The sequence below is a fragment of the Coccinella septempunctata genome, chromosome 3, assembly GCF_907165205.1.
Source record: "Coccinella septempunctata chromosome 3, icCocSept1.1, whole genome shotgun sequence".
NCBI lineage: Eukaryota > Metazoa > Arthropoda > Insecta > Coleoptera > Coccinellidae > Coccinella > Coccinella septempunctata.
Window position 1 is genome coordinate 14,442,776 of NC_058191.1, and position 27,035 is coordinate 14,469,810.

General features: G+C 38.7%; 2 protein-coding genes across 3 annotated transcripts in view; one reads left to right on the plus strand and one right to left on the minus strand.

The window, feature by feature from the left end:
• Window positions 1–27,035, plus strand: part of LOC123309528 (protein tumorous imaginal discs, mitochondrial) — a 55,156-nt gene that overhangs the window by 27,214 nt on the left and 907 nt on the right. The gene's annotated exons all lie outside the window — the stretch shown is intronic.
• On the minus strand, window positions 22,761–23,958 carry LOC123309529 (origin of replication complex subunit 1A-like). Its single transcript, XM_044892690.1, has 2 exons — window positions 23,322–23,958; window positions 22,761–23,145 (listed from the first exon to the last, which is right to left on the minus strand). The coding sequence occupies exons 1-2, from the start codon at window positions 23,801–23,803 to the stop codon at window positions 23,118–23,120; spliced, it is 510 nt and encodes a 169-aa protein (XP_044748625.1). The 5' UTR covers window positions 23,804–23,958; the 3' UTR covers window positions 22,761–23,117.

A 27,035-nucleotide genomic window follows, 5' to 3' on the forward strand; every position in this document is an offset into this window, starting at 1 on the left:
AACGGGATCAACACTCGGAAAGCCGAGATAGAACAAATAATATCAGAAAGACAACCTGATATTATAGCCCTACAGGAAACAAGAATAAACCGGAACAGAAGACTGAATTTCATGAATTATGAAACATATAGATGTGACAGAATTACAAACACCGGAGGAGGAGTAGCAATATTGGTGAGAACAGATCTGAAACACTACTTTAAAAGTAGATCCGACGAAACACAAGGAAAAACAGAAAAAGTGACGATTGTTGCCGAATTAAATCGGCAAAGAGTCGAAATAACCTCGGCGTATAAGCCACCACAAAACAATCTATTGGAAGAAGAGATAAACAACATGTTGGAAGGATCAAACCCGAAAATCTCCATCGGAGATTTCAACTGTAAATCCCCATTATGGAATAGCATAACAGAGAATAGAAATGGCCAAAAACTCAAGGATTTCGCCGAAAAACAAAATGCCATAGTTATTGGACCAGAGCTACCGACATATCTTGCTTTTGGAAGAGGAATACCAGATGTAATAGATATCGCGATATTGAAAAATATAACTCAAGAATTCTCGATTGAAACTTTGGAAGATGGAACCTCAAACCACAATCCCGTGGAATTGACAATTGGAGAAGAACCAAGAGAAAAACTGCTGGAAATGAGAGAATATACCAATTGGACTAAATACAGCCATTTAATACAATCGGAAATAACAGAAATTCCAACAATAAACACTCCAGACGATCTGGAATGTGCGGTTGATAAACTGGAAGAGATTATATTGAAAGCTTACGAAAAAAGCACGAGAAGAGTGAAGAGACCAGCTCCAAGTCAGAATTATCGCCATGAGGCTAAATGAGGAAACCGAAAATCTGAAACTAATTCCACCAGAACAGTTCGGATTCAGAAGAGAGCATTCAACAGAACAACAATTATTAAGGCTCACAGAGTACATAACAGAGGGATTCCAAAATAAACAAGCTACAGGTCTTGTTTTACTAGACGTCGCCAGAGCATTCGACAGAGTATGGCATGAAGGATTAATATATAAGATGAGATGTGCTGGATATTCGATCAAAATATGCAAGCTGATACGGAATTATCTCAAAAATAGAAGATTTTACGTGAAAGTGGGAGGAGAATGCTCCTCAACAAGAGATATAGAGGCTGGAGTACCCCAAGGATCAGTACTTGGGCCACTTCTGTACAACAAATACATCCACGATATTCCGAAAAATCCAAGAACCATACTAACGTTATATGCTGACGACACAGGCATAGCAACTCGACACCGAAATCCTGAAATAATAGAACGAGTTCTACAAGAGTCGATTGACGAAACAAATGACTGGTGCATAAAGTGGAAAATCAAGCTCAATGGACAAAAGAGCCAAGCAATATTACTACAGAAGAGAAGACTGCGACCCACAACGAAACTGGATGTTGACGGCGAAGAAATCGACTGGAAAAATGAAGCCAAATATTTAGGAATAACACTTGACAAAGGACTTACTTGGAGAAGTCATATCAAACAAGCAATCGACAAAACGAAAGCAGCGATGAATAGACTCTATCCTCTGATAGGAAGAAGAAGCCACATGTCGAAAGAGACAAAATTGAAGATAATCAAAGCCGTTGCTAGGCCTCAACTGACTTATGGATCAGTTGCCTGGGGTTTCGCGACAAAGAGCCATATCAAAAGAATTCAGGCCACTGAAAACAAGCTGCTACGATGTGCAATAGATGCACCTTGGTTTGTCAGGAATAGACAGATTTATAAGGACCTGAAATGGGAAACCATAACGGAATTCATGAACAGAAAAGCAGAGAAATTATTCGAAACAGCGAAAAACCATCCGAATCAAGAACTCAGGAGACTAGTGGACTACGACCCAGAGGAAGACAAAAGGAGAATGCGAATTTACCGAAGGAGACCAAGAGATCAATTAAAAAGAGATTAAAATAACAACAGAAACTTATTGAAAAATTCAATAAAGTGTTAATCCAATAGAGGATAAACACATAAATCCCAGCACGATAGTGTGCGAGAAGAAAACCGACCAAGAGATGAACGGTTTATAGGCAAATGCCCGGAACCAAAATTCAAGAAGCAGTAGGGTTTTTAGTGGGTCTCGAGCTCAGGAGAGTGAGAAACCCCACACTGTTCCCCCTCAGGAGATGAGGGTGGTTCGTCTGTCTTGCAGATTTTCCCCCTGCTACACCAAAAAAAAAAAAAAAAAACTCGCTACATCCTTTGTAGCTACCTGGATGGCCCTCTTCTCCCACATAAGACGCATGTGGCATTTCTCTCTTCACCTTTTCTGGTGAGTGTGCAGTCATTGCTGCTATGGCTTCCTGAGCACTTCACGCATCTCCACGGGAAGGAGCATTTGTTCTGTGCATGTCCGTACCTTTGGCACCAAAGCACTGACTTGGACTTTCAGGCCTCTTTTTTTGTTCAACCACAATACAGAGATTGTAGAGTCGCTTCACTTCGAAGATTTCCTTTTTCTGGGTTTTAACCAGGTAGAGAGGTATGGGCTTCTTCGTCTTGTACGATGTCATTCTGGACACCTCAGCGTCTGATATTCCCTGGAATATCAGGTCGTCCTTAATCAACGCAAGATCAGCGTCGATTGGTAAATGCCTGATGACGGCATATATCTTCTTCTCTTCCTCCATTTGATAGGTGTTCGAAAAATTTGGTAATTTTTCTATAATCATCTACGGTTGACGCGATGATTCTAATACCGTCTTTAACTACGGTTGCGCGGCTATATTCGAATTTCTTGGAGTAGAGTGCTTCAGAAATCTCTACCGAATCTGAGGTGCCCATCATCGCGATGGGTGGGATTTTGTCTTTTCTAGGCACTTCGGGTGCTTTTTTGGTATTTTCCTCGTCTGACGAGGAGCTGTCTTTACGCGCGCGTTTATTTGGGGGCGCGTTTGGGGCCTTCGGTATAAAGCCAAAAGTTTTCTACGCTATGAGAAAAATAAGGGAAAAGATACGAAAAATAAGCTCACCTGATGCTTTCTGCAGAACCAACGATCTGGACTCTGAAGATGAACACCAGCTTCGAAAATTTTAACGAATTAAAATTTTGATAACACACACTTATACAACCTACACAAACTTCACAGACGGAATCAAAAATTCCTAGCTTCGCTAGTGTAAACTTTCACTTCGACTTTCTCTTCCACTTTCTCTTTGGAAAATGACGTATCGCACTGGTATCATTCAACACGTCTACTCGCTTCGACGTCTCGAGGTGAACTGTGGTAGTCTGAAAGGGACGAAGAATGACTAAGTGTTATGACCGTTTGACCAATGAGAGATGCCCTATGCGCAAACCATGCTTTACGCGTTGTTTATATTGCTCCGTCTCATATTTGAATAGACTTTAGTGTCACACAACAAATCACTAGCAGAGTGTTTGAACCAATTGCCTATTAAATAACATTAAGGCCCGTACTTTCACGTGCGAATAACTAAATTTATTCGATAGATAAGTCTTATTCTTGGGATAAGTAAAAACGCAGTCTTTTCAGTTTCAGATAGTCTTATTCATCGAATAAATCTGTCATTGAAACTTAATTAAAAGAGTTTATTGGTCATTGATCGAATGTCGGTACGTCATTATTGGTTGAATTTTTTAGATTCTTGATATATAGTTATTCTTAGTGTGATTTTCACGTAATATTTGCTATCTAGTTGGAATTATGACAATTTCTACAATGCGGTGTCTTATTTTACCTTAATCAGTGAAAATTACTATACCGTGTTTTCATAGAATTGCTATTCGTCAAATAATTTCATCTGAAAGCACCGAAATAAGGCATCCTTCAGATAGGAAATTATCTGACAGATCGAATAAAATTTATTCGAAGGTGAGAGTACCGGGCCTAAATATATTTTCTCTGTAGAAAATTTCAAACAGATCCAATATACCTACGTAAATGAATAGTTGTCAAAAATTAGTGGGGGTCTTTCATATAAAATTTCGTTTTGATTCTCTCTGCTTAGATTCAGCCACCAAATAATGGCACCTGAAAAGCAATTTATTTTCTTTGAAATCAGAAAACTGACAGAAATCGAGCAGACATTTTCTGGGAGCGAGGTTAAAAAAAATCGTGCTGTTCCCCTATAATGTCAGCATGATATTCGCCTGCTAGGTAAATATAAGTTTTTATTATTATTAATTTTTTGATCAGAGTTTAGGCATTGCCTATAAACCCACAGAAAAAAAAAGCAAAAAAAAAACAAGCTCCAGAAAAAAGGAAAAACCAAAAAAGGCCTGCGGTACACCACTCATAACAGCTCTGGGTGAAGAGACAGATTCGCCAACACGAACTTGAAAGGTGCGATCCGATACAAAAACATCGATCCAAGAGAGGAGGCGGCCACGAATTCCGATATGGCTGAGCTTGCTCAGGAAACGTCTATGAGGCACTCGGTCGAAGGCTCGAGCAAAATCAAGTAAATGACATCAACCGGGTCACCGACGATGTCAAGGGACATCGACCGGGAGTTGACGCATTCAAGGAGGTTAGTTATGACCGAGTGTCCCGGGAGGAAGTCATGTTGACAATTGGGGTATTATGCCGTGTTCGAGTGAAAATTGAAGAACTTCATCCTATATAACTCTCACAAATTTTTGCTATGACTGGGACCAGGCTGATGGGACAGTAGTTGTCAGCACAATGCTTATCCCTTTTTTTGAAAATTGGTGTTAAACGTGCACTTGGCCAAGATGAAGGGAGGGAGAAAGTCTGGAATGATGGGGTGAATATCAGGGAAAAAGGGGGCGATAGAGAATTGGCACATTCCTTGAGTAACTTTGCAGAGAATCCGTCAGCTCCAGGTGTAGACTGGACATCTAGGGAAGAAAGTTTGGCCCTCACGATGGAAGGAGAAAAAGTTATGTCCTTGAGCTCAGCAGACATGCGAGGGATGATTGACGCGGGAGGTGGACCAGTTACCTGAGCGAACGACGAAGAGAAAGAATCGGCCAAAACGTTTGCAGACTCTTCTAGGCTTGAGCTCGGCTTGCTGCTTCGATCATATACCAATGGAACTTCAACTTTGGTGTTCAATGCAGACCTGACGTATTTGGAAGAACTCTTACGATCAATAGATCTTGTTAGCTTCAGTTCATAGTATATTTTGGCTTTAGCGATTGTAGATGATACCGTATTTGAAAAGCTCCTATGTGCATCGTAGTCTCTCTGTTCTTTACGTCGTGTATAGCGCTGCCACAATGATTTTTTGTGACGAATAAGCTTGAGGATATTTGCGTCGATCCATTGATTTTTCTAGTTGATGTGCACTTGTCAACCATCCCTTGCAGAGTTTCAGTGAAAATGTTCCACATGAGTTCCACATCAGCAGCCGGCTGTAGCAGAGACACCCAGTCGATTGACTCTGCCAAATTATCAAGCTGACGGTAGTTTGTGATTTTTAGGGTTTGGTTCTTCGAGTCCGGATATTTATATTTTTTCATAACAATTTTCACCCTTATCATTCTGGCTGATTTTCACTGTTGCAAATACACGCAAATTCGCCTTTATTCAGGTCCGCATATGCTTTGTTGCCTCCGCTGTACTTTTTTGTTATTTTTCCGCTTATTCTCGCAAAATTTTAAAAGCCATTGCCCTGGAAAAATTTTGGATTTCGTGCTCTCCTTACGTCAGGAATTCCACAATTTTCAGTTACCGCCATCTTACGCTTATTTGTACAGGTGGGAGAAATCATACATTCCCCCTTTAATTTTCTTCTGCGCACAGAACGCAAGTTCATTCATCATCATTCTGCTCTGTGATCTGTGTTCATCATTCTTCTGAGACAGAGAGTACCTTCGCATATTGCTGCACATACCTAAACAATTGTCATTCATATCCGTATTGTCAGTTGTCATTCGCTAGAGTTTTGTTACACCGTAACACCACAATGAATGATATACATGCTTTATATGATTTATCACAAAGAGCTAAAGCGGATGAACCGGTTTGTACTTTATTTAAGTGAAGCAGATTGAAGCCATAAGGCGATGTAAGATAACTACATAATTCGGACTGGCAGAAATCTACACCTTTAGTATACCTCGGAGAACGTGCCGACATCGCTAGCCGAGGCTTTTGACAAACTCTTACTTTTGGGACGAGTCCTGCACCCTTTTTAGCACTACGGGTTTTATTGAAGCTTGCTGAAGATGAGGGCAAGCGTTTTTCGCTGGCTTCGGAAGCTATTCGTGAGTGTTCGTATGTCGATGATTTCGTGATCAGTTGTCGATCATTGACTGAAACTATCAAGCTACGAGATGAATTGATTTCATTGTTGAAACTTGGCGGATTTGAATTGCGGAAGTTTGCAAGTCATGAACCAGCAATATTATCTGATCTACCTGAGTCTCATTTGTCGCGGAGTCCAATTTCATTTTCTAATATGAGTGAGGTGAAGGTGTTAGGTTTACGATGGAATTCAGAACATGAATATTTTTCATTCGAAGTCAAATCTATGGAAAATTCAGGTTGTAGTAAACGTGTCATGTTATCAGAATTGGCTCGGGTCTACGATCCATTAGGTTTCTTATCGCCTATGACCTTCCTTAACAAATACTTAATTCAACGCTTATGAATTTCTGGAGAAGGTTGGGATGAAACCCCAAACGATGAGATTGTTAGAATTTGGAGGCAATACCGGGACGAATGTGTGCATTTAACAGAATTAAGAATATCTAGACTAGTCATTCCATTCGATTATGATACCATCGAATTCCATGGTTTCTGTGACGTTAGAGAGAAAGGTTTGGCCAGTATGATTTATTTTCGTGCCTTACATACTGCTGAGGATATTTCCACTCATTTTTTATGTGCTAAATATAAAGTTGCAAGTGGCTCAAACAAGTTACAATTCCTCGTTTGGAATTATGCGTCGCTGTGCTGCTCACAAAATTTGTGAGTCTGTTTTAACAAGCATCGGAAATCAGATTAAAAGAGATAAAATTTGTTTATGGCCTGACTCTCAAAAAGTCTTAAATTGGATAAGAGCATCTCCCCATAGATGGAAACTTTCGTCACGAACAGAGTTTCGTTCATTCAAGAAAATTTTCTGATAGATAATTGGTTTCATGTAGATAGTTCGAACAATCCCGCTGACATAGCTTCAAGAGGTTCGTTGCCATCTAGTATCATTCATAATAACTTGTGGTGGCAGGGTCCATCATTTCTTCTCAGTTCTCCATTAACCGTAAAACATTTTTCAGCAGATGTCACTTACCCAATAGAGGAAGAGAGAAAATTAGTTCACTTCACAAGGGTTCCATCACACAACATTTTAAACAATTTGCTAAGAAAGGTCAACTTTTATTTCAACTCAACGCGCTACTGGAATTGCATGAGAGCTTGAAAGTGTTGGTAAAATATACATAGCAGGTTCATTTCTCGAAGGAATTTGAAAATTCTACCTTTTCGAGACCGTTCAGAAGGCTTGGTGCATTTCTCGATGAGGATGGAATCCTTCGAGTTGGAAATTCACCTCAATAATTCCAACTTGTGCCCCCCAATCCAAATGTGCCATGATTTTGCCTCCTCACGTCTGACTCAGTTGATTGTTAAGAAGTATCACACTAAATATTTTCACGCAGGATTCAAAACTATCCAATATCTATTGCTACAAACATTTTGGATATTGTCGCCTAGGCGGGCTATTAAGTCTATTTTTTTTTTTTTTGTGTAGCAGGGGGAAAATCTGCAAACAGACGAACACACCCTCTGCTGAGGGGGAACAGTGTGGGATTCTCACTCTCTGAGCTCGAGACCCACTAAAAACCCTTAACTGCTTCTTCATAGGTTCCGGGCATTTTGCCTATTAACCAGTTGACTCTTATGGTTTCTGGACTCTCACACGATCATAGTCGTGTTGATAGTTGTATGCTGCCTATAGCTTTTATAGGTTAAGCTCTTCTTTGGTTACATTTATATCCTTAACTGATCTCTCGGTCTTCGGTGGTAGGTTCTTGACCTTCTAGCTTCTTCCGTTGGATCGTAGTCGACTAATCTTCGTAGTTCCTCATTTGGATGTTGTTTGGCTTTGTCGAATATCCTTTCCGCCTTTCTCTTCATAAATTCTGTAACTGGTTCCCATTCCAAGTCCTTGTAGATTTGTTTGTTCCTAACAAACCAGGGTACGTCCATCGCCATTCTAAGGAGTTTATTCTCAGTGGCCTGTATTCTCTTGATGTGGGTCTTGGCTGCGAAGCCCCATGCCGCCGATCCATATGTGAGTTGTGGTCGCGCAATAGTTTTAATCATCGTCAACTTGATGTTCTTATTCATATGACTTCTTCTGCCTATGAGTGGATAAAGTTTACTCATTGCGGCTTTTGTTTTATCAACAGCACATTTGATGTGGTTTTTCCATGTAAGTCCTCTGTCAAGCGTCACTCCTAGGTATGTTGCTTCATTTTTCCATTCAACCTCTTCTCCATCAACTTCAAGGTTTTCTTCCATCCTCAATCTTCTCTTTTGCAGTAATATTGCTTGAGTCTTTCTTCCATTGATTTGGATTTTCCATTTGATGCACCATTTGAGTAATTCATCTATGGCTTCCTGCAGTCTCCGGTGTATGATCTCTGGGCGTCTATGTCTGAACGCTATTCCTGTGTCATCTGCGTACAAGGTGAGCATATTTCTAGCATTCTTCGGGATATCATAAACGTATATAACGTAAAGCAGAGGTCCAAGTACCGATCCTTGAGGCACTCCCGCTTCCAATTGTCTGGTTTGAGAGGTTGCTCCATCTATCTTCACATGAAAGTTTCTATTCCTCAGATAGTTCCTTATAATCTTGCATAGCTTGGTCGAATATCCAGCTTTTTTCATCTTGTAGATTAGGCCTTCGTGCCATACTCTATCAAAAGCTCTCTCGATATCCATCAGAACTAATCCTGTGGCCTGTTTGGTCTGCATTCCTTCGGTGACGTATTCTATGAGCCTTAGTAATTGGAGTTCAGTCGAGTGTTCTCGTCGAAATCCAAATTGTTCGGGTGGAATTATCTTCAACATTTCTGTTTCCTCATTCAGCCTTTTGGCGATAACCCTCTCGACGACTTTTCCTAGTGCTGATAGTAGGCTGATTGGTCTATAATTTTGAGGAAATTTCCGTTCCTTTCCAGGCTTGTTGAAAACTATCATTTCTGCAGTTTTCCATCTCTTTGGGTAGTATTCGGTCCTCATCACTCCGTTTGTTATATTCGTCAAGGCTGCTATTCCTTTTCTAGGCAATTTCTTCAACATATAATTCGTTATCCTATCTTCTCCCGGTGCTTTCCGGTTTTTCAGTTTCATTATGATCTCTTTGATTTCTGTTGGTGAAGCCGGTTTTGGAATGATTTCGGTTTCCGGTGGTTCAATCATCAGTTCTTCGTTTGCTTCCACTTCTTCTTCTAGATCTTCATTGTCATCATCATTTCTGTAATTTATTCTGGCTTCTCTCTCAATTGAGTCGGCAAGTGCTTCGGCTTTTTCAAGTCTCGTATATACCATTCCGTTTGCTCCATGCAGTGGAGGTATAACTGTCCGTTCTCGTCGTAAGCGTTTTTGCATTTTCCAAGCCGAGTGCTCTATTGTATTCAGTTCCCTTAATCTCTGGTGCCATCTGTTATTACGCAGTTCTGTTAAAGCATTTTTCAATATCTGACTATGCTTATTCAGTTTCTTCTTGTCTTCTTCTCTTTTTGTTGTTCTGTAGATTTTCCTGAGTCTTCTGTTCTTTTTTATAAGTTCCTTTATATCCCTTGGCGTATCTCCATGTGAATGTTTCGGAATTGGTTTCCTTATTCTCTTGGTGCTTTCTTCATAGGCTTCTTTTATTTGATTTTCCAATTTTTCAACTGCTTCATCTAATTCATCCCGGGTGTTTATTTGGGGAATTTCCGTGATTTTCTCCTGAAGTAAATTCTTATAATATATTTCTCCTTGGTTTGTGTCTCTTCTTCGTTTCTTGGGCCATGTCCCACTATGAATTCTATGGGATTGTGGTCTGAAGTTCCGTCTTCTATTGTATCAATGCTGATTTCTTCAGTGATGTCTTTCATTACGACAATGTCCAGTACATCGGGTAGTCCATTTACTCTTGGTATGTAGGTCGGAATATCAGGTCCTATCACAACTGCATTAAGTTTTTCAGCATAAATCTTCAGTCTTCTCCCGTTGGTATTTTCCACCCTACTGTTCCATTTCTGCGATTTGCAGTTAAGATCACCAATTATGATTTTCGGGTGTCTTCCTTCTAGTAGCATTTTCAGATCCTCTTCCAGCATGTCCTTATCCGGTGATTTATAAGTCGAAATAATCTTCACTTGTCCTCGATTGGTATTCACAATAATCGATATTGCTTCTACTTCTTGACCATTGAATATTTGGTCGAAATGGTGATCCATATTCCTTCTAGCCAGTATAGCAACGCCACCTGTGCTGTTAGGTCTATCATTTCTGTAGATATCGTAATTGGGAAATGCTTTCCGAACGTTGGGGTTAAGTCTTGTTTCTTGGAGAGCTATGACATCCGGTCTCTTCTCTTCAATCAGTTCTTCGAATTCTGGTCTGCGGGCTCTCAATCCTTCGACGTTCCAAGAGACGATTATGAGATTGTTCTTTATCGTCGTATCAGCCATTAAATATTCTTAATAATTTGCTGCATCTTCTTCTCAATCTCTTTCTCCAGATTCTGCATCATCGTGCTGAGGAGGTTTTTCGTGAACTTATCCAGTTCCTCAGTGATTCCAGAAATTCCGTTTCTGGTTTCGGCTTTTTTGACGGTTTTTGCCTTTTCCGTCTTTTTCTCTGGTTTCTTCGTCTCTTTGACTGCTTTGGTTGCAGTTTCCTAGGGTTTCTTCACTTCCGAAGAGTTTTGGGCTGGCTTCGGAGTATTTTGTGTTGGCCTCGAGCTGGTTTGGTTTAATCTTGGCGATCTCTTGGCCTTTTTTGTGACCAATTTCCATGTCCTTGCTCTCCACAGAGAACACAAGAAGCATTTCGCTCCTCGTTCTCCCTGGTAAGCGTACACTCCTTGGAGCTGTGATTACCGGAGCATTTCACGCACCTCCATGGAAAAGTGCACTTACTTTGGGCATGTCCATATCGCTGACAGCGATAACATTGTCCAGGCCCGGTCGTCCTTCTCTTAGGTTCAACAACACAGTTCATGTTTTAGAGCCTTCTCACCTCGAAGATACCCTTATTCTGGGTTTTAACCAGCAATAAGGGCATCGGCTTTTTTGTTATATTTGAAGTCATCCTTATGACCTCAGCATCGACGATCCCTTGATCCTTGAGGTCGTCAAGGATCGTCGGGATATCTGCATCCAGCGGTAGGTATCTCACTACCGCGTATATTTTCTTTTCCTCCTCTCTTTGGAGAGTGTAAAATTCTCTGTTGATTTTGTGGAGGAATTCAGTCATCCTTCGATGATCATCGGCGGTTTGTGGGACGATTCTTATACCGTCCTTTACTGTCGTCGCTCTTTGGTATTTAATACCGTTCCGCATCAAGGCGTTTGAAATTGACGTCCATTCGGACGTACCTCTCAGGGTAACTGGGGGGATTTTTTCTTTTCTCTCCACTGGAGTGGTTTTCTCTTGGGCTGGGGTTTCCAAGACTCTTTTTTTGTTTGAGTCTTCATTGGACGAGGAGCTATCCTTTCTCACTTTTTTGGCGGGTGGGGAAATTTTGTTTTGAGGGGTTTTGACCACCTCCATCTTTTGTTTTTGAACCGGTAAGTTCACTTCTTGGACATTTTTCAAAATAATGTTCTTTTTGAGTGCCTTGGAGTAAGGACTTTCCTTATTTCCCTCCTGCAACTCGAGCCTCTCCCTGAGATTTTTAATCTCAGCAACTAAGCTAGATACGCATCTATCTAGCCCATTCACCCTCGCTTTCAAACTTGCGTTCTCCTCTCTCAAAATATCGTGTTCGGACACGACATTAGCGATTTCTGGCGCGTCTTCTTCCATTACGGAATCGCAGTCCGAATGGTCAGACATTTTAAAATCTGATTAATAATTACTTTGCTACTCAAAGAAATTGGAAATAAAATTTTTCAAGACAAAAAAGAAAAATGTATCTCATGCGTAAAAACAAAACGACTCATCAAAAATTCTCTACGCTATGAGAAAAATCGGAAAGAAAGATACGAAAAATAAGCTCACCTGATGTTTTCTGCAGTACCAACGAGAAAAAAAAATCCTCTGGACACTTAGGATGAACACCAACTTTGAAAATTTTAACGAATTAAAATTCCGATAGCAAATATAGAACCTACACAAACTTCACAGACGGAATCAAATATTCCGTAGCTTTGTTAGTGGGCACTTTCACCTCCGCTTTCACTTTTACGGCACTGTGACACTTCGACTTTCTCGTCCGCTTTCTCTTTTATAGCACTAGGAGCACTGTAGCACGTCTTCTCCTGTCAAGCGAATGACTCGGAATAGTCTATTTTATCGAAATGCGTTCGGTGTTAAGACGAATCCAAGATCGTTTCAACCTCCAATGGCATCGTTACCTAGGCCTCGGGTGAATCAGGTGAAACCTTTTTTACATTCTGCGGTAGACTTTGGAGGTCCATATTTTATTACTATGAGTAGATATCGCGGAGATAAAACGTCAAAGGCTTATTTGTGCCTTTTGTATGTTTGGCCACAAAAGCGGTTCATTTAGAACTGGCCTCTGATTTGTCCACCGAGATTTTTCCTGTCCGCTCTTCAAAGATTCATGGCTCGGCGTGGTCGAATCGCGAGTTTGCATTGCGACAACGCCACTAACTTTGTAGGAGCTAATCGGGAGCTGAACTTAATGAAGGACGCTGCGCAAAAGGAAACAATTTAATTTCATTTTTCACTCCCTTCGGGTCCACATTTCAATGGCTTAGCGGAGGCCGGTATTAAAGCAGTGAAGAATCATCTATCTTAAGTTATTGGGGACCAGATATTAACTTATGAAGAGCTTCATACCACCCTGACCTTAATCGAATCAGTCTTGAATTCACGTCCTCTAACGCCCATTACGTCAGATATTGAAGATATCAATGCCCTCACGTCAAGGCATTTTCTTACTACAGAACCGCAAACTGCATTGCCAGTACCGGAATTATCTCAGGTATCTATAAACCGACTTTCCAGATGGCAATTGATTCAAAGAATACATCAGGATTTTTGGCGCCGCTTTCGCTTAGAATAAAGTTGGCCCCCCTTCCTATTGTATACATTTCTTCTTTTTTGTTTTTCTCTTTCTCTTATACTTATGTTGCTCTCTAGGTTCGGTACCGTATCCACTACGGACAGGGTGAATATATGTGCACTATTATTCATATGCAAAATTATCAATCGAAAAATCGATTGTCCAGAGCTTTTGTCTTGTCTTCCGTTTCTGGTTCCCCGTTTGGGTTCTAGGAGTGACATGGTCTTTTACTGTGGGACGGTGAGAACAAACGCCAGTTCTCGATCTCCTATAAATTAATAATAATAATAATAATAATAATAAACAATAATGAACAAACCAGGAGACAGTGGAAGCTGAAAGATATCAAGACCATCCCTATTGTCATATCATCTACAGGCCTGATACCGAAGAAACTGCTAGAGAACTTGAGGAAGCTTCAGTTGGACGAAAATATCTATAAAGTCATGCAGAAGGCGGTACTGCTGGGAACGGCGAGAACTGTACGCAAGTACATGGGAAATTCAGAGGAACACCGTCTGCTCCGACAGGTAGTGCGGGTGGAGCAGGAATCCAACCTAGAGCAGGGAGGCGAGGAGCGACCCGGACCCGACCACCACCACGAGCCCGAAAACCTGGAAAGGGCTCCAACAGAGCTTAATCCTTTTGATATCTGAGATATCTGGGATAAGTGAATTTTCCTCTGGAGAGGAGTGTGAAAGCCGCAAGGCTAAAGTCATAATACTGGTTGACTTCCGGAAGGTTGTTTCCTGAGACAGAGGGCTTCATGCTCGCCATCCAGGATCAGGTGATTCCAACAAGAAATTACATGAAGTACATCGCCAAGGATGCCTCAGTGGCGGACGATAACTGTCGTTATGGCTGTGCGACACATGAAACTATCCAGCACATCACCGGGGGATGTCAGAAGTTCGCGGGCACGGAGTACAAAAATAGACATGATGCTGTTGCCAAGATTCTTCACCAAGAATTGGCACTAAAACACCAACTTCTAACTTTGAAAAAGGTTCCTTATTACAATTACCATCCGGATGCTGTGCTGGAAAACGAACATCACAAGCTCTACTGGGATCGCACGGTTCTCACAGACCGAAAAATAACCCACAATAGACCAGACCTCATATTGCTCAATAAGGATGAGGACAGAGCACTATTCATCGACGTGGCAATTCCAAATAATAACAATCTTCTAGATAGACACACTGAAAAAATTTCAAAATACAGAGATCTCGAGGAACAGACCAGAAGACAGTGGAAGCTGAAAGATATCGAGACCATCCCTATTGTCATTTCATCTACAGGCCTGATACCGAAGAAACTACTAGAGAACTTGAGGAAACTTCAGTTGGACGAAAATATCTATAGAGTCATGCAGAAGGCGGTACTGCTCGGAACGGCGAGGACTGTACGCAAGTACATGGGGAATGCAGAGGAACACCGTCTGCTCCGACAGGAGGTGCGGGTGGAGCGGGAATCCAACCTACAGCAGGGAGGCGAGGAGCGACCCGGACCTGACCACCACCACGAGCCCGTAAACCTGGAAAGGGCTCCAACAGAGCTTAATCCTTTTGATATCTGGGATAAGTGAATTTTCCTCTGGAGAGGAGTGTGAAAGCCGCAAGGCTAAAGTCATAATCTTTAATTCCTTATCATCTTCACAAATACGGAAATGAAAAGAATAGTGTCAAAACAACAATAAAAAAAGTGAATTATTGGTTCATAAATTAGAATTTAATTCTCTCAAAGAATATGGTTCCAAGTAGAGGAGATATTTGAATAAACTTTTTTTGAAACATGAAATATTTGAAATTGATTTTATATTTCCTGGAAGAGAATTATACAACTTCAAACATCTATATTCTGCCTGCTTCTGAGATGTTGTCAGGCGATGCTTGGGATAGATGAAGTCACCATTTCTTGTATCGTAGAAAGTTCTTCTCTTTTCATGCTTCTCAAATAGAGCTTGGTTGTTCAAGATGAAAAGGACACATTCTTGAATGTAGAGTGCATATATAGTCAATATTCCAGATCACCTGAAAACACCTCTGCAAGATTCATCATATTTGATATTATTTAAAATTCTTATCACTTTCTTCTGCAGAATAAATAGTTGTTCTATATTGCCTGACCATAAAATATGATACCGAAAGTTTGGCTTCTACCATCGCATGATAAACTGTCTTCATGTAATTATTTCCAAGATACCTGGCCATAACTCTGAAACCATAGACAGCTGTTGTTGTTTTTTCATACAAATAATTTATATGCTCCTTCCAGTTAAGGTTTTTATCTATGTATATGCCCAAAAATTTGGTGGATTCTAGGATGTTATATTTTACTTGGCTGAGTGCTATTGAGCTATCTTCTTCAATTCCTGAATTGGTTGGTGAAAAAAGAATAAACTTTGTTTTTTCTTCATTCAGGAGAAGATTGTTGTTCTTGAACCATTCATTTGTCTTACATAATGTACGTTCACATAACATCTTCAGCAGTGTGTACAGTTTTTCTATCAGAAGCAAATTTGTATCGTCTGCGTAATTAACTATGGTCACTGTCACTGTTCTTCCATCTCTGCATCTAGTTTGAAGTCTTTAAATATATGTATTATAAATAATAATGGTCCCGCCATACGTCCTTGTGGGATTCCTAGGACTAGTTCTTCTAGATTCGATCTGATAATCTCTCCATGCATTTCCAATTCAACCCTCTGTTGTCTGTGTGCTAAATATGACTTGACCCATTCTAGAGCTGGTCCTCGGATCCCATAATTCTCTAGTTTTCTAAAGAGTTTTCTGCTGTCCAAACAGTTATACGCCTTTGTTAGGTCGAGAAAAATTCCCATTGCCAATTCTTTATTTTCGAAAGCTTCCACTACTTTGTTTATAAATCGAAAGATTGCTGTTTTTATGGATTTTCCTTTTAAGTAACCATGCTGACTTTCTCTAAATATTTTATTCTCTATTAGATATCTCATTATTTGTTGGCAGTACACCATTTCCATGATCTTGGAGAAACTGGGTAAAATGCTTATAGGTCTGTAGTTGTTAAAGTCGTCTTTATCACCTTTTTTATGAATTGGCTTCACAATTGCTATTTTCAGTTTATCAGGAAAAATACCATGTCTCAATGAGTTGTTAATAAGGTGAGTTATATGCTGAATTATTTCTTCGGATGTTTGTTTTATAATGTGGTTGGAGATTTCATCATATCCACTTGAGTGTTTATTCTTCAATGACTTTATAATTTTTTTTGTTTCTTCTTCTGTAATTTTTTGCAAATGAATAGATTTGTTCATTTCTTGGATATTATCGAATGTTTCATCGTCCTGGATGTTCTTCGTGAGTGTGATTGCTGCATTTATGAAAAAATTGTTCATCTTATTTGCGGTCTGAATGGAATCTCCCACTAATTCAGTACTCTTTTTAGTTGTGTTCTTTAATGAATTTATTACTGTCCAAACTGTTTTACCCTTGTTATCTGAATTTTCAATCAAAGTCCCATATTTTTTCTTTTTATGTTTCATTAATAATCGGTCATATTCAATTTTTGTTTCTCGATATTCATTCTTGAATTTCCCATCATAAGTACTCAGCACGAGCAATATATCTAGTCTGTTCTTTATTTCTTTGATTGTGGGATCATCAACGACTACTTTTGGTTTATTCTTTCTTGAAACTTTTTTTAATGGAAATGCTGTGTTGAAAAGCTGTAAATATATATCATGAAATGTATTGAATTGACCATTTACATCCTTATCAGGTATTTCATAAATAGCTGTCCAATTTTGGTCTTTTAATAATTCTTTGAAAATCCGAATATTTTCTGGTGAGAATAATCTCTTATATGACTTCTTTGTTTGTTCATTTCCTATTTTGAAGCCAATTTTCTGGGCTGTGTGATCTGAAATGTGTGTTTGTATAACCTTTGCTTCATAGGGTTCCCCAATGTTTGTAAAAATGTTGTCAATACAAGTGGCTGTTGTGGCTGTTATTCTTGTGGGTTCGTAAATTGTTTGCTGTATGTTATATGTTCTCAACATGCCCAATATTTCCCATGTTTCTATGTTGCCATTATTATAAATTGCAACACAAACATGTTTGCTACTGTTCAAGTTGTACTCTATCCCTACACATTCAAATGTACCTTTCTTTGATATATTCTTTATTTCCTTTCTCTCCTTGACTTCTATTTCATCTTTAGAATATATGGCAACTCCCCCATGCTCTTTCTCATTTCTACAGAAAAAAGTTATTAGTGAGAAATCTCTAATCGTATAGAATTTCAACTGATTTTCTGTCTTCCAATGTTCTGTTATGCAAAGAATTTTAACATCATAATTTTCCCTTAGTGTTTCTTCTAGGCGATCCTTGGCATTTCCCACAGAGCGAACATTCTGATGTAGTATGCTAAATTGTTTACTGTTTTTGCTTTTTTTTTTCTTTGTTCGTGCAACAATCTTCAAAAGATTGCGGATTTAACCTTTGTTCTTTTCTAAAAAATGTTGCCCCCTGCGGAAATCGAACCTTGCAATCTTGATTCCACTAGGCCAAAAATCGTTTTTGTATATTTCCTCTTTTATTTTGAGAGGAACTCCAACTAAAAGACATTTATATTATAGTTTTAATATTCCTGGTTCTTAGTGTTTATTATTGTGACTGATACTTCATTCTCTTGTATTTTCGCTTTATTCATAACATATTCTTTCACCACTTTATCCTCCACATTTTCTTTGACTTGGGAGATGAACAGCCATAATTTTTTATCCTGTTTGTCCAATTTTACTGATTTGAATGTTGTTTCCTCTGAAAGTCCAGTTCCTATATTTGGTTTTGGTTTATTTTGTCTTCTTGTTTTGACTTTGATAAATTCATCCGATGGAGAATTGGAAGTAGGTCTTATTTGTTTGTCTACGGGTCCCATTTCGTATGTTTCTGTAACTATTTTAGGAATCACAATATCTGGATTATTTATGTTTTTATTTTGTATTTCTGGGTTAACACGCCTGTCATCCGTGTTCACAGACAATGAATTTTTATTAACATTAACACTGGTTCCAGTTTTCAGTATCGGACTTTTAACTTGTGCTGCCCTCTGTTGTCTGGTAACTGATCTTGTAATTTTACTGCTCTCATAAGGATCTACATTCCGGTTACAGGTGTTTGTATTTTCAACTACGTCAACCGAATGATTTGTTATTGTTTGCAAGTCATAATTTTTTTCCATTTTTTGTATTTTCTCCAATAAGAGGTTATTATTTAATTTTAGTATATCATTTTTGTCTCTGGTTTCTGCTAGAAGTTCTTGTAGATATCGAATTTCCATCCTCAAGCTATTTGTTTCTAATTCGTCGGTTTGTTTCCATCCTTTTTGTTCGATCGTTTGAGTGCAACAAACAACCTTATTTCCATCCAGAAATTTTAAGTGGGTATCTTTTTAGCACAGGCTTGATGGATAACTGAAAAGCACTGTACACAAACTTTTATTCTGCTTATTTTCGAAGCACAACACTTAAAATAACTGTAACCTCGATCATTTTTGTCGGATACATCTGACACCGCATCTTCATCGTCGGCCATCTTCAATAACAAATGGAATTGAAATGGAATTATGCTTGTGGAATAATCAATTCGCTCGCCCAATGTATGTGACAATATTTTTCGACTCTCCTCGGGCCATAGTGCAGACCCATTTGTCGCGCCACACCTGAATTTTGTGAGGATTGTTTATTTGTTTTGTATTATATTACTTTGTGCACCATTTCAATATGTAACTGTATTCTCAATTTTTTTTCTTTTGTGTTTTCCTGTAATTGGGAGTGTATCCTGTAGGAAATAAACTACTTATTATTATTATTATCAATTCATTAAGTAATTCAGCTAACACAGCTTTAATTGCATAATACTCGGGAAGGGAAGCATTACGTATCACATTTTCCTTCTCGACATCTGCCTTTTCATCTGAAAGCAACAGCGAAATAATCGCATTGTGTTGTTTATGAAAATCATCGAAATCTGCTGGATATCCTCACTTCTAACTTTAAATGAAGTACAAACCGATTCATCCGCTCAAGCTCTTTGTGATAAATCATATAAAGTATGTATTATATATCATTCATTGCAGTGTTACGATAGGCTTTATATCTCTTCAGTTTGTCCATTTCGAAAATACATATACACAAAACTCTAGCGAATGACTACAGACAATACGGATTATTATTAAGGTATCTGCAGCGATATGCGAAGGTGCTCTGTGTCTCAGAAGAATGATGAACACAGATCACAGGGAAGAATGATGAATGAACTTGCGTAAGATGGAAACTGAATATTGTGAAATTCCTGACGTTAGGAGAGTACGAAATTCAAAATTTCAATGGCGTTTATAATTTTGCGAGAATAAGCGGAAAAATAACAAAAAGTACAGCGGAGTCAACAAAGCATATGCGGACTTGAATAATGGCGAATTTGCGTGTATTTGCAATATAAGTGAAATCAACCAGAGTGATAAGGGTGAAAATTGTTATGAAAAAATATAAATATATGGGCTCGAAGGTCTAACGCTGCGGTAAAAATAGCTCAGACTGTTGGTCAAGCTTGAGCACTTTATTTTTGAGTTATCTAAGCCGACACTAGTAAGGGAGATCGGCCACCGAATGCGAAGTTGAGCGAAGCTGTGCTTTTTCAATGCTAAATCACGAGCTGCGTCACTCGATTCGTAGCTTGTCGATTATATTAGTACTGAAAATGCTCCGCTTCGCGCAACTTCGCATTCGGTGGCCGATCTCCCTTAGACGTAAAAACCAAATGAATATTGTGATATTCATCACTTATAGGGTCGTTCTAAAAGCTGTCCCTGTAGACTGCCTTCTGTCTTCAAGAATAGGCCTATTCGGTGTTCCTCTTCTCTCAAATTCACTCTGGGAGAACTTCACCCTATCGCATATTCACACAGCGTCCAAACTTTGTGTTTAGACTAAAACTATTTAACGTCATTAGTGGGTGAGAATATGAGCTGCAACTTAGAATTAAGGATAATATGGTCTGATTTACCTAGAGGTGGATGCTGCCCAATGCTTGAAACAGTGTCAGGATCATTGACCAGCACTAAGTCAAGGAGGGACGGAGTTTGCAGATTGCGAAAGCGAGTCGGAAAATCAACCAGTTGTGTGAGGGTGCTATCGCGGATGGCGTCTATAAAAGCAGCGGAGACAGTGTAGTAGATTTTTGAGGATAAAGGCCAAACGACATCAGGCATGTTGAAATCACCTGCTATGTATAGATTTCGTTTGTTCATGGACAGGCTGCCAAGTAGATCAGCAAATTGACCGTCGAAGAGGCAAGGGCGGGGTCGGTAGACGCAACCGATGGTGGAACAGCAGGACTTTTACTTGTAGAGATCAATAAACAAACAATCTATCCCTGGCAAATCAGGTGTTGAAGGCTGGAGCGAGAACGAATTAAAGATAGTATTAGACACATAAATACATACAGCACCATAATCCATCGTAGTTGTGCTGTCGTATGTATAGATGGAGTAGCGTGGCAATGCTACCAAGCTGTCTGGAATTCCAGGATAAAGCCAGGATTCAGCCACAAGAATGAAAGTTGGACGATAAGTTCCAACATAGGCTATTAGTTCAAGGTATTTGGACTGCAAAAAGTGTGCGTTCGTATAGACTAAGCATGGACAAACTACGGCCCGCGGGCCAGGTCCGGCCCACGTGAAAGTCTAATCCGGCCCGAGTCAAGATTTTGAAACAATCACCAGTATTTTTGTTTTCTAAGTTCGACCGCCTGATAAGGAAAAGCAATGTCACCTAATACCGAGTTGTCTCAAAGCGTAAGTTGCGTACTGTTTATTATCATCTTAAAATATTGAAGATTATACATCGAAGACGACAAATTAGCTGGAAACGTATTAGGTGGAAGAAGGACTGATCAATGGGGGCTTCATAGCTGCTGAAGTGAACCAAGTCCATGCAGCCTAGTTTTGGGATACATGACTTATGTTGGAATATAAGCATATGCTTACATTCACTTTACACAAATCTAAAGAAGTCACTTTTGAATTAATTGGTGATAAACAACTTCTATGTCATGTATCTCAAAACTAGGCTGCATGGACTTGGTTCACTTCAGCCGTGAATCCCTGAAATAAAAGTCCACCAATTTGTTATTCAAATTGCATAGAGTTGTGCTCGAGGCTCAGCCTTAGTACTGCGTGTGCATCTGGCAGCGGCTGGCATTATTTCTTGTAATCCCCAGAAAAAGCAAAAGTCGCCAAATCTCCTTCGATGTTCCAACGACTGCATCACAGAACACAAATAGTGATGCATGGAATCCAAAACTTGCAACGAACGGTTTGTTGCTGAGCTCCAAACATGAAGGCAGTAGTCAAGTGTGATTAATACATGAAAATTTATTCAATTATTTGATTCTGCGTAGTTTGAATCGATTAAGTAACGGTTTCCTTCTAAATGAAAATTTGAGCTTTAAGAACGGTATTAATTGTTGGATCTAACATTAATTTTAGTTCAGCAAAGTTTGCGCGCAACTTAGCATAGGTGTAGTGTTCTAGTTCTCTCAATTCTAAACTAAATTATTTTGGATTTGCTTGGGACCTCGAGTTATAGCAGTCAACAGCACGGTTACTGAGATGATGATATTATGCTCGTGGTGGTTAGTAACGAATCAAGCATTAAAATTTTCGTTTGGTTCGTTGTCAACGTCTGTGTAATTCGAAGTATTTTTGACCTTTTGATTTTCATTGATGAGAGCAACAAAAATATCACATATTTTTAAAAAATTTCAAGAAACAAACAATCACGTCCTTCAAAGTACCTTTGACTAATATTTACAACATTACTACTGGAGGGAGGAGCACCAAATATGACGGGCGGAATCTGGTATTGTGGGCATATTTAATGAATAATCATAATATCTCGGGAACAACTGCATATTGTTATGTGAACAGGTGTTTTCCACTCTGAAACAATGAATAGCAGCGTAAGCAACCGACTATAAATGTGGGTACAGATCTGACGTGACGTGGGCCCATGTCATAATGCGCATGATTCAAAAATCTAACATCGGATTTTGCGCGGAAGCGTTCAATGTGGGAACGTGGGAATACACGTGTCAACGTCACGTCTGACTAATTTAACGCTTCCGCAAAAAATGCTATATTAGATTTTCGAATAATGCGCATTATGACTTGGGCCCACGTCACGTCAGAGTAATCTGTTGGCACCTTTAGTGACAAGCTTTTAGCATCATCACGACCAATTTCTACCAGAGTATGGACAATTCTTAGAAGTTCAAGCACAGTTTCATTTTTCACATACTCTTTCGTATCCTACCGAACAATAATTAATTTTTGTCATTTTTTTTACTTTTCTAGGATGTTAGTCATGTTTGATGTAAAAATCGAAAAAAAGTTAATCACTTGTAAAAATGTGTATTTTTTTTTGGCCCGCCTAGGTAATTTTTCATTTTATCTGGCCCTCCCTTCAAAAAGTTTGCCCATGCCTGGTATAGACGATGGACCTCTCCCAAGGCTCATTTAATTTTTGGCTGTTTATTTTCTGTCCTTTTAGCGATAATAGGAGCACCAGATAGATATTTTATGTCGATTTCAGATTCTCCTGCATTTATCCTGCGCTTGAGCTCTTCACGTAACTTGCTCAGTTCCTTGATTGGCATGGGTGTCTTATCGTCCGAGATGCGGAAATTCTTCCAGTCAGGTTTATTCCTGATCATTGTTCTATTCCTCAGAATTCTGGAAACAATCATTGGGTTAGTGAATGAAACCTTTAAATTTTATGACGATCGGTAGAAGGGGCGCCAATTCTTGAAACTGAAATTCTTTACGAGTTCGCATCAGGAGCGACATAATCAAGAATCCCAGTAACTACAGACGAATCTTCATTAGAATTCGTCTCGGGTACACCACGAATTAAAACATTGTGGGATCTCCGAAGAGAATCAAGTAGTTCGGAAGGTTGCAGGCTTGGATTAGAAGAGGCACCAGTGGTGAGCTCAGACTTTTCAAATTTTGACAACCTCTGATTAGTAGCATCTACTACGTCCTTAAGGGACCTGTGACCCTCAGCCAGGAGATCAAACCTGGAGGAACAGCAGGCAATATCCAAATCATATCGATCAATAGTTTGAGAATGGGTGGCCAAAGTATCGCTGTGGCGAAGTATCTCAGACGAGTGCTTCTCTAATTTAGATTTACACTCAGAAAGATCAATCTGAAGCACTTGTTGATTAGTCTTAATGATGGAAATATCATCATATATCTCATTCAGCTTCCCCATAAGCAAAGCAAATTGATCAGAGCTCAAAGAAGCCGACGCAAACTGTTGAGAATCGATCTGCGTCGTCGAGGAGGATGGTTTACTACGAAGAGATCGTCCCTCCTTTTTACAGTAACTGCACACCCAACCCGCGCCAACCAAGGTCAATTCTTCAGGCGATAAGTTGAGACAATCCAGGTGGAAGGAGTTTTTACACCTAGAGCATCCCAAATCGCGAGTAGAGGAAGTCTGTTTCGAACATATATGACACCTGGCCATTCCAAGTGTCTAAAGGATAAAGTTAAAAAAAGCAGATGTTTTCTCTTTTCTTTTGCAGGAAGGGAATAGGATATCACAAAACTTCGGGTCCGTGAAGTTAGCGGAAAGTTGAAAGCACTAATTCTGAAACTATGTCAAATATTTAGTGCCTAATTAGTGCCTATTAGTGCCGTATAAATCTTTGACAGCACCATTGTAGTTTTTGAGAAATTGATAATTCAAGTTCTTAGTGCTGACTTCACGATCAGCACCAACATTTTCAAATTATCATGAAATTAGTATACGAATATTTACTGCTTAATTAGTGCCTATTAGTGCTTTTGGAACCAATGGAAAAAATTGAACGGTTTTCATAATATCACAGATTATTTCCTTTGGTGCTGACTTCACGCTCAGCACCAACATATTGGAATGTCGTGAAAATAGATGTTGCAATAATTAGTGCCTTATTAGTGCATATTAGTGCCGTTAAAACAGCTGCGATATCATTTTTAGTTTCACAGTAATTGCCTGATGCTTTTTGAGCAAGTGTGAAGTTAGCGAAAAGTTGGAAGCACTCATTCTGAATCTATGTCAAATATTTAGTGCCTTATTAGTGCCAATTAGTGCCGTATAAATCTTTGACAGCACCATTGTAGTTTTTCAGTTACACGAAATTATCTGTTTTGATACCGTGTAGCCATCTATGGAGAGGTATGCGAGTAATTCCCTGCAATAGATTCGTCGTCATTGCGTCATTTTATTATCACCTAAAGCGGCTCACACATATACGTCTTAGGTGGCCAATCTTGATATCGAAGAATAATAGTACTATTGACATGAATATAGACATATAATGGGGATAATAGTAACATTTATTTTCATGTATATCTAACCAGATATATAAAAATAAAAATGTCTTAATACGTAGGTACATAACGAAATATAATAGCAATATATAGGTAAGGATAATTTGCGTGATCTTTAACTTTCAATATTAAAGGACACTTGATCATATTAAGCAAACGAGAAAATAAAGAGAAACACAGTTCACCATTATCACATTAATCGAAACTCCAAAAATATACTCTTTATTTATCGACTCTGATATAAAGATAGCTATTTATCTTTATGAAATCATAATTATTTCAATCATTCATTATGAATCTTTTACGAGACAGCTGATCTCAAAGCTACCTGTGTAGCTACAGGAATCGGTCACTGTCAATTTAATTCCAATTAGAGAAAATATTATTGTCAATGGTGAGAATATATATATGTATAGGTATACCTATTGAATGATTGAAATGTAGCAAGAAATTACACACATTCATCATTTGGATGAAGCTGAATTTTTTGTGAACTACTTTTCAATATGATTCTGCCTTCTCGTCATCAAATTTTTGTTGTATTACGTATTGAAAATTTTGGTTTTTTCGAGTTTGTTGTTGCATCGGTTATGTTTGAAAATTCTTTTTGTCAAAATATTGCTATTATATTTCGTTATGTACCTACGTATTAAGACATTTTTATTTCATATATCTGGTTAGATATACATGAAAATAAATTTTACTATCATCCCCATTATATGTCTATTTTCATAGCACCATACATTTTTCTGTTAGAATTTTCGTACTTCCATATTGAAAAAGTAATAACGGTTCTTCTGAGACGTTTTTCAAGCATATAATACACTCTTTATAATTTTTTCATCTCGATGACCCAAAAAGTATTATTATTATTATTATTATTACAGAAGGAAAAAGAGTTGAGGCAGTATTCGAGAAAAAGAACCTCACTTTATATGAACATTATCTAAATAATTCAGAAAATAGTTCTGTGCCCACTTAAATCAATAGTACTATTATTCTTCGATATCAAGATTGGCCACCTAAGTCGTATATGTGTGACCCGCTTTAGGTGATAATAAAATGACGCAATGACGACGAATCTTTTTCAGGGAATGACTCGCATACCTCTCCATAGATGGCTACACGGTATCAAAACAGATAATTTCGTGTAACTCAAAAACTACAATGATGCTGTCAAAGATTTAAACGGTACTAATTAGCACTAATGAGGCACTAAATATTTGACATAGTTTCAGAATTAGTGCTTCCAATTTTTCGCTAACTTCACACTTGCTCAAAAAGCATCAGGCAATTACTATAAAACTAAAAATGATATCGCACCCGTTTTAACGGCACTTATATGCACTAATAAGGCACTAATTATTGCAACAAAAATTTTCACGAAATTCCAATATGTTGGTGCTGAGCGTGAAGTCAGCACCAAAGGAAATAATCTGTGATATTATGAAAACCATTAAATTTTTTCCATTGGTTCCAAAAGCAATAATAGGCACTAATTAAGCACTAAATATTCATATAATAATTTCACGGTAATTTGAAAATGTTGGTGCTGAGCGTGAAGTCAGCACCAAGAACTTGAATTATCAATTTCTCGAAAACTACAATGGTGCTGTCAAAGATTTATACGGCACTAATAGGCACTAAATATTTGACATAGTTTCAGAATTAGTGCTTTCAACTTTTCGCTAACTTCACGGACCCTAAAACTTCACTCTCTCGGGCCGATAAGAGAGACAGGGTGGGCTACGGAAGAGACAAGGTAAGCCACAAAGGAAAGGAACAAGAAATGACGAAAGGAGGCAACCTGCGGTACAGTGATTGGAAACGCAAAGGAACCTGACATTAATCGTCACACGTCCAACTCAATGTCATATGAAGTACTGAGATAAGTGAGAAGTGAAAGAACAGCAATCGGCAATCAATGTTCAATGTGTGCAGGTGATCGACGCGACCGACGTGCGTACTAATGGAAACAAAGATGAAATTCCAAAGCAGAAAAGAAATTTAAAAAAAACTGAACTTGAATGCACAGTATTAGCACAAAAGCAAACTGTTGCTTTGTTGCAAACAAATGTTGGAAACAATGCTGTCGGTTCGGTGTTGACAAACTAAGTTCGAAGATAATTCCATCTACGTTGATAATTTTTTTCTCAAAAACCTCCACTACAGGCCTTATTGACTCAAAATGAATCAATATATCAAAAATTTATTTTTCAAGGGCATAATAAGAATAAGGAAAAAAGTTTCTTGCAAGACAAGTTTTAGTGATGATTAGTTTTTTATATCCTCGCTTTCATAGAATATCTGCTTGATATCATATCAGTCAGTTTTCCGATTTGAAAAAAAAATTGCTTTCCAGGTGCCATCTTTGGGAGATCTAT

What these genes read in the sequence shown, in the direction of transcription:
- LOC123309529 (XM_044892690.1), bottom strand. Translation starts at nt 23,803, where the DNA reads ATGGCCAGGTGTCATATATGTTCGAAACAGACTTCCTCTACTCGCGAT. An exon ending in CTCCTGGCTGAGGGTCACAG is followed by an intron (nt 23,146 to 23,321) that starts GTCCCTTAAGGA and finishes ATTCTAATGAAG; the next exon opens with ATTCGTCTGTAGTTACTGGG.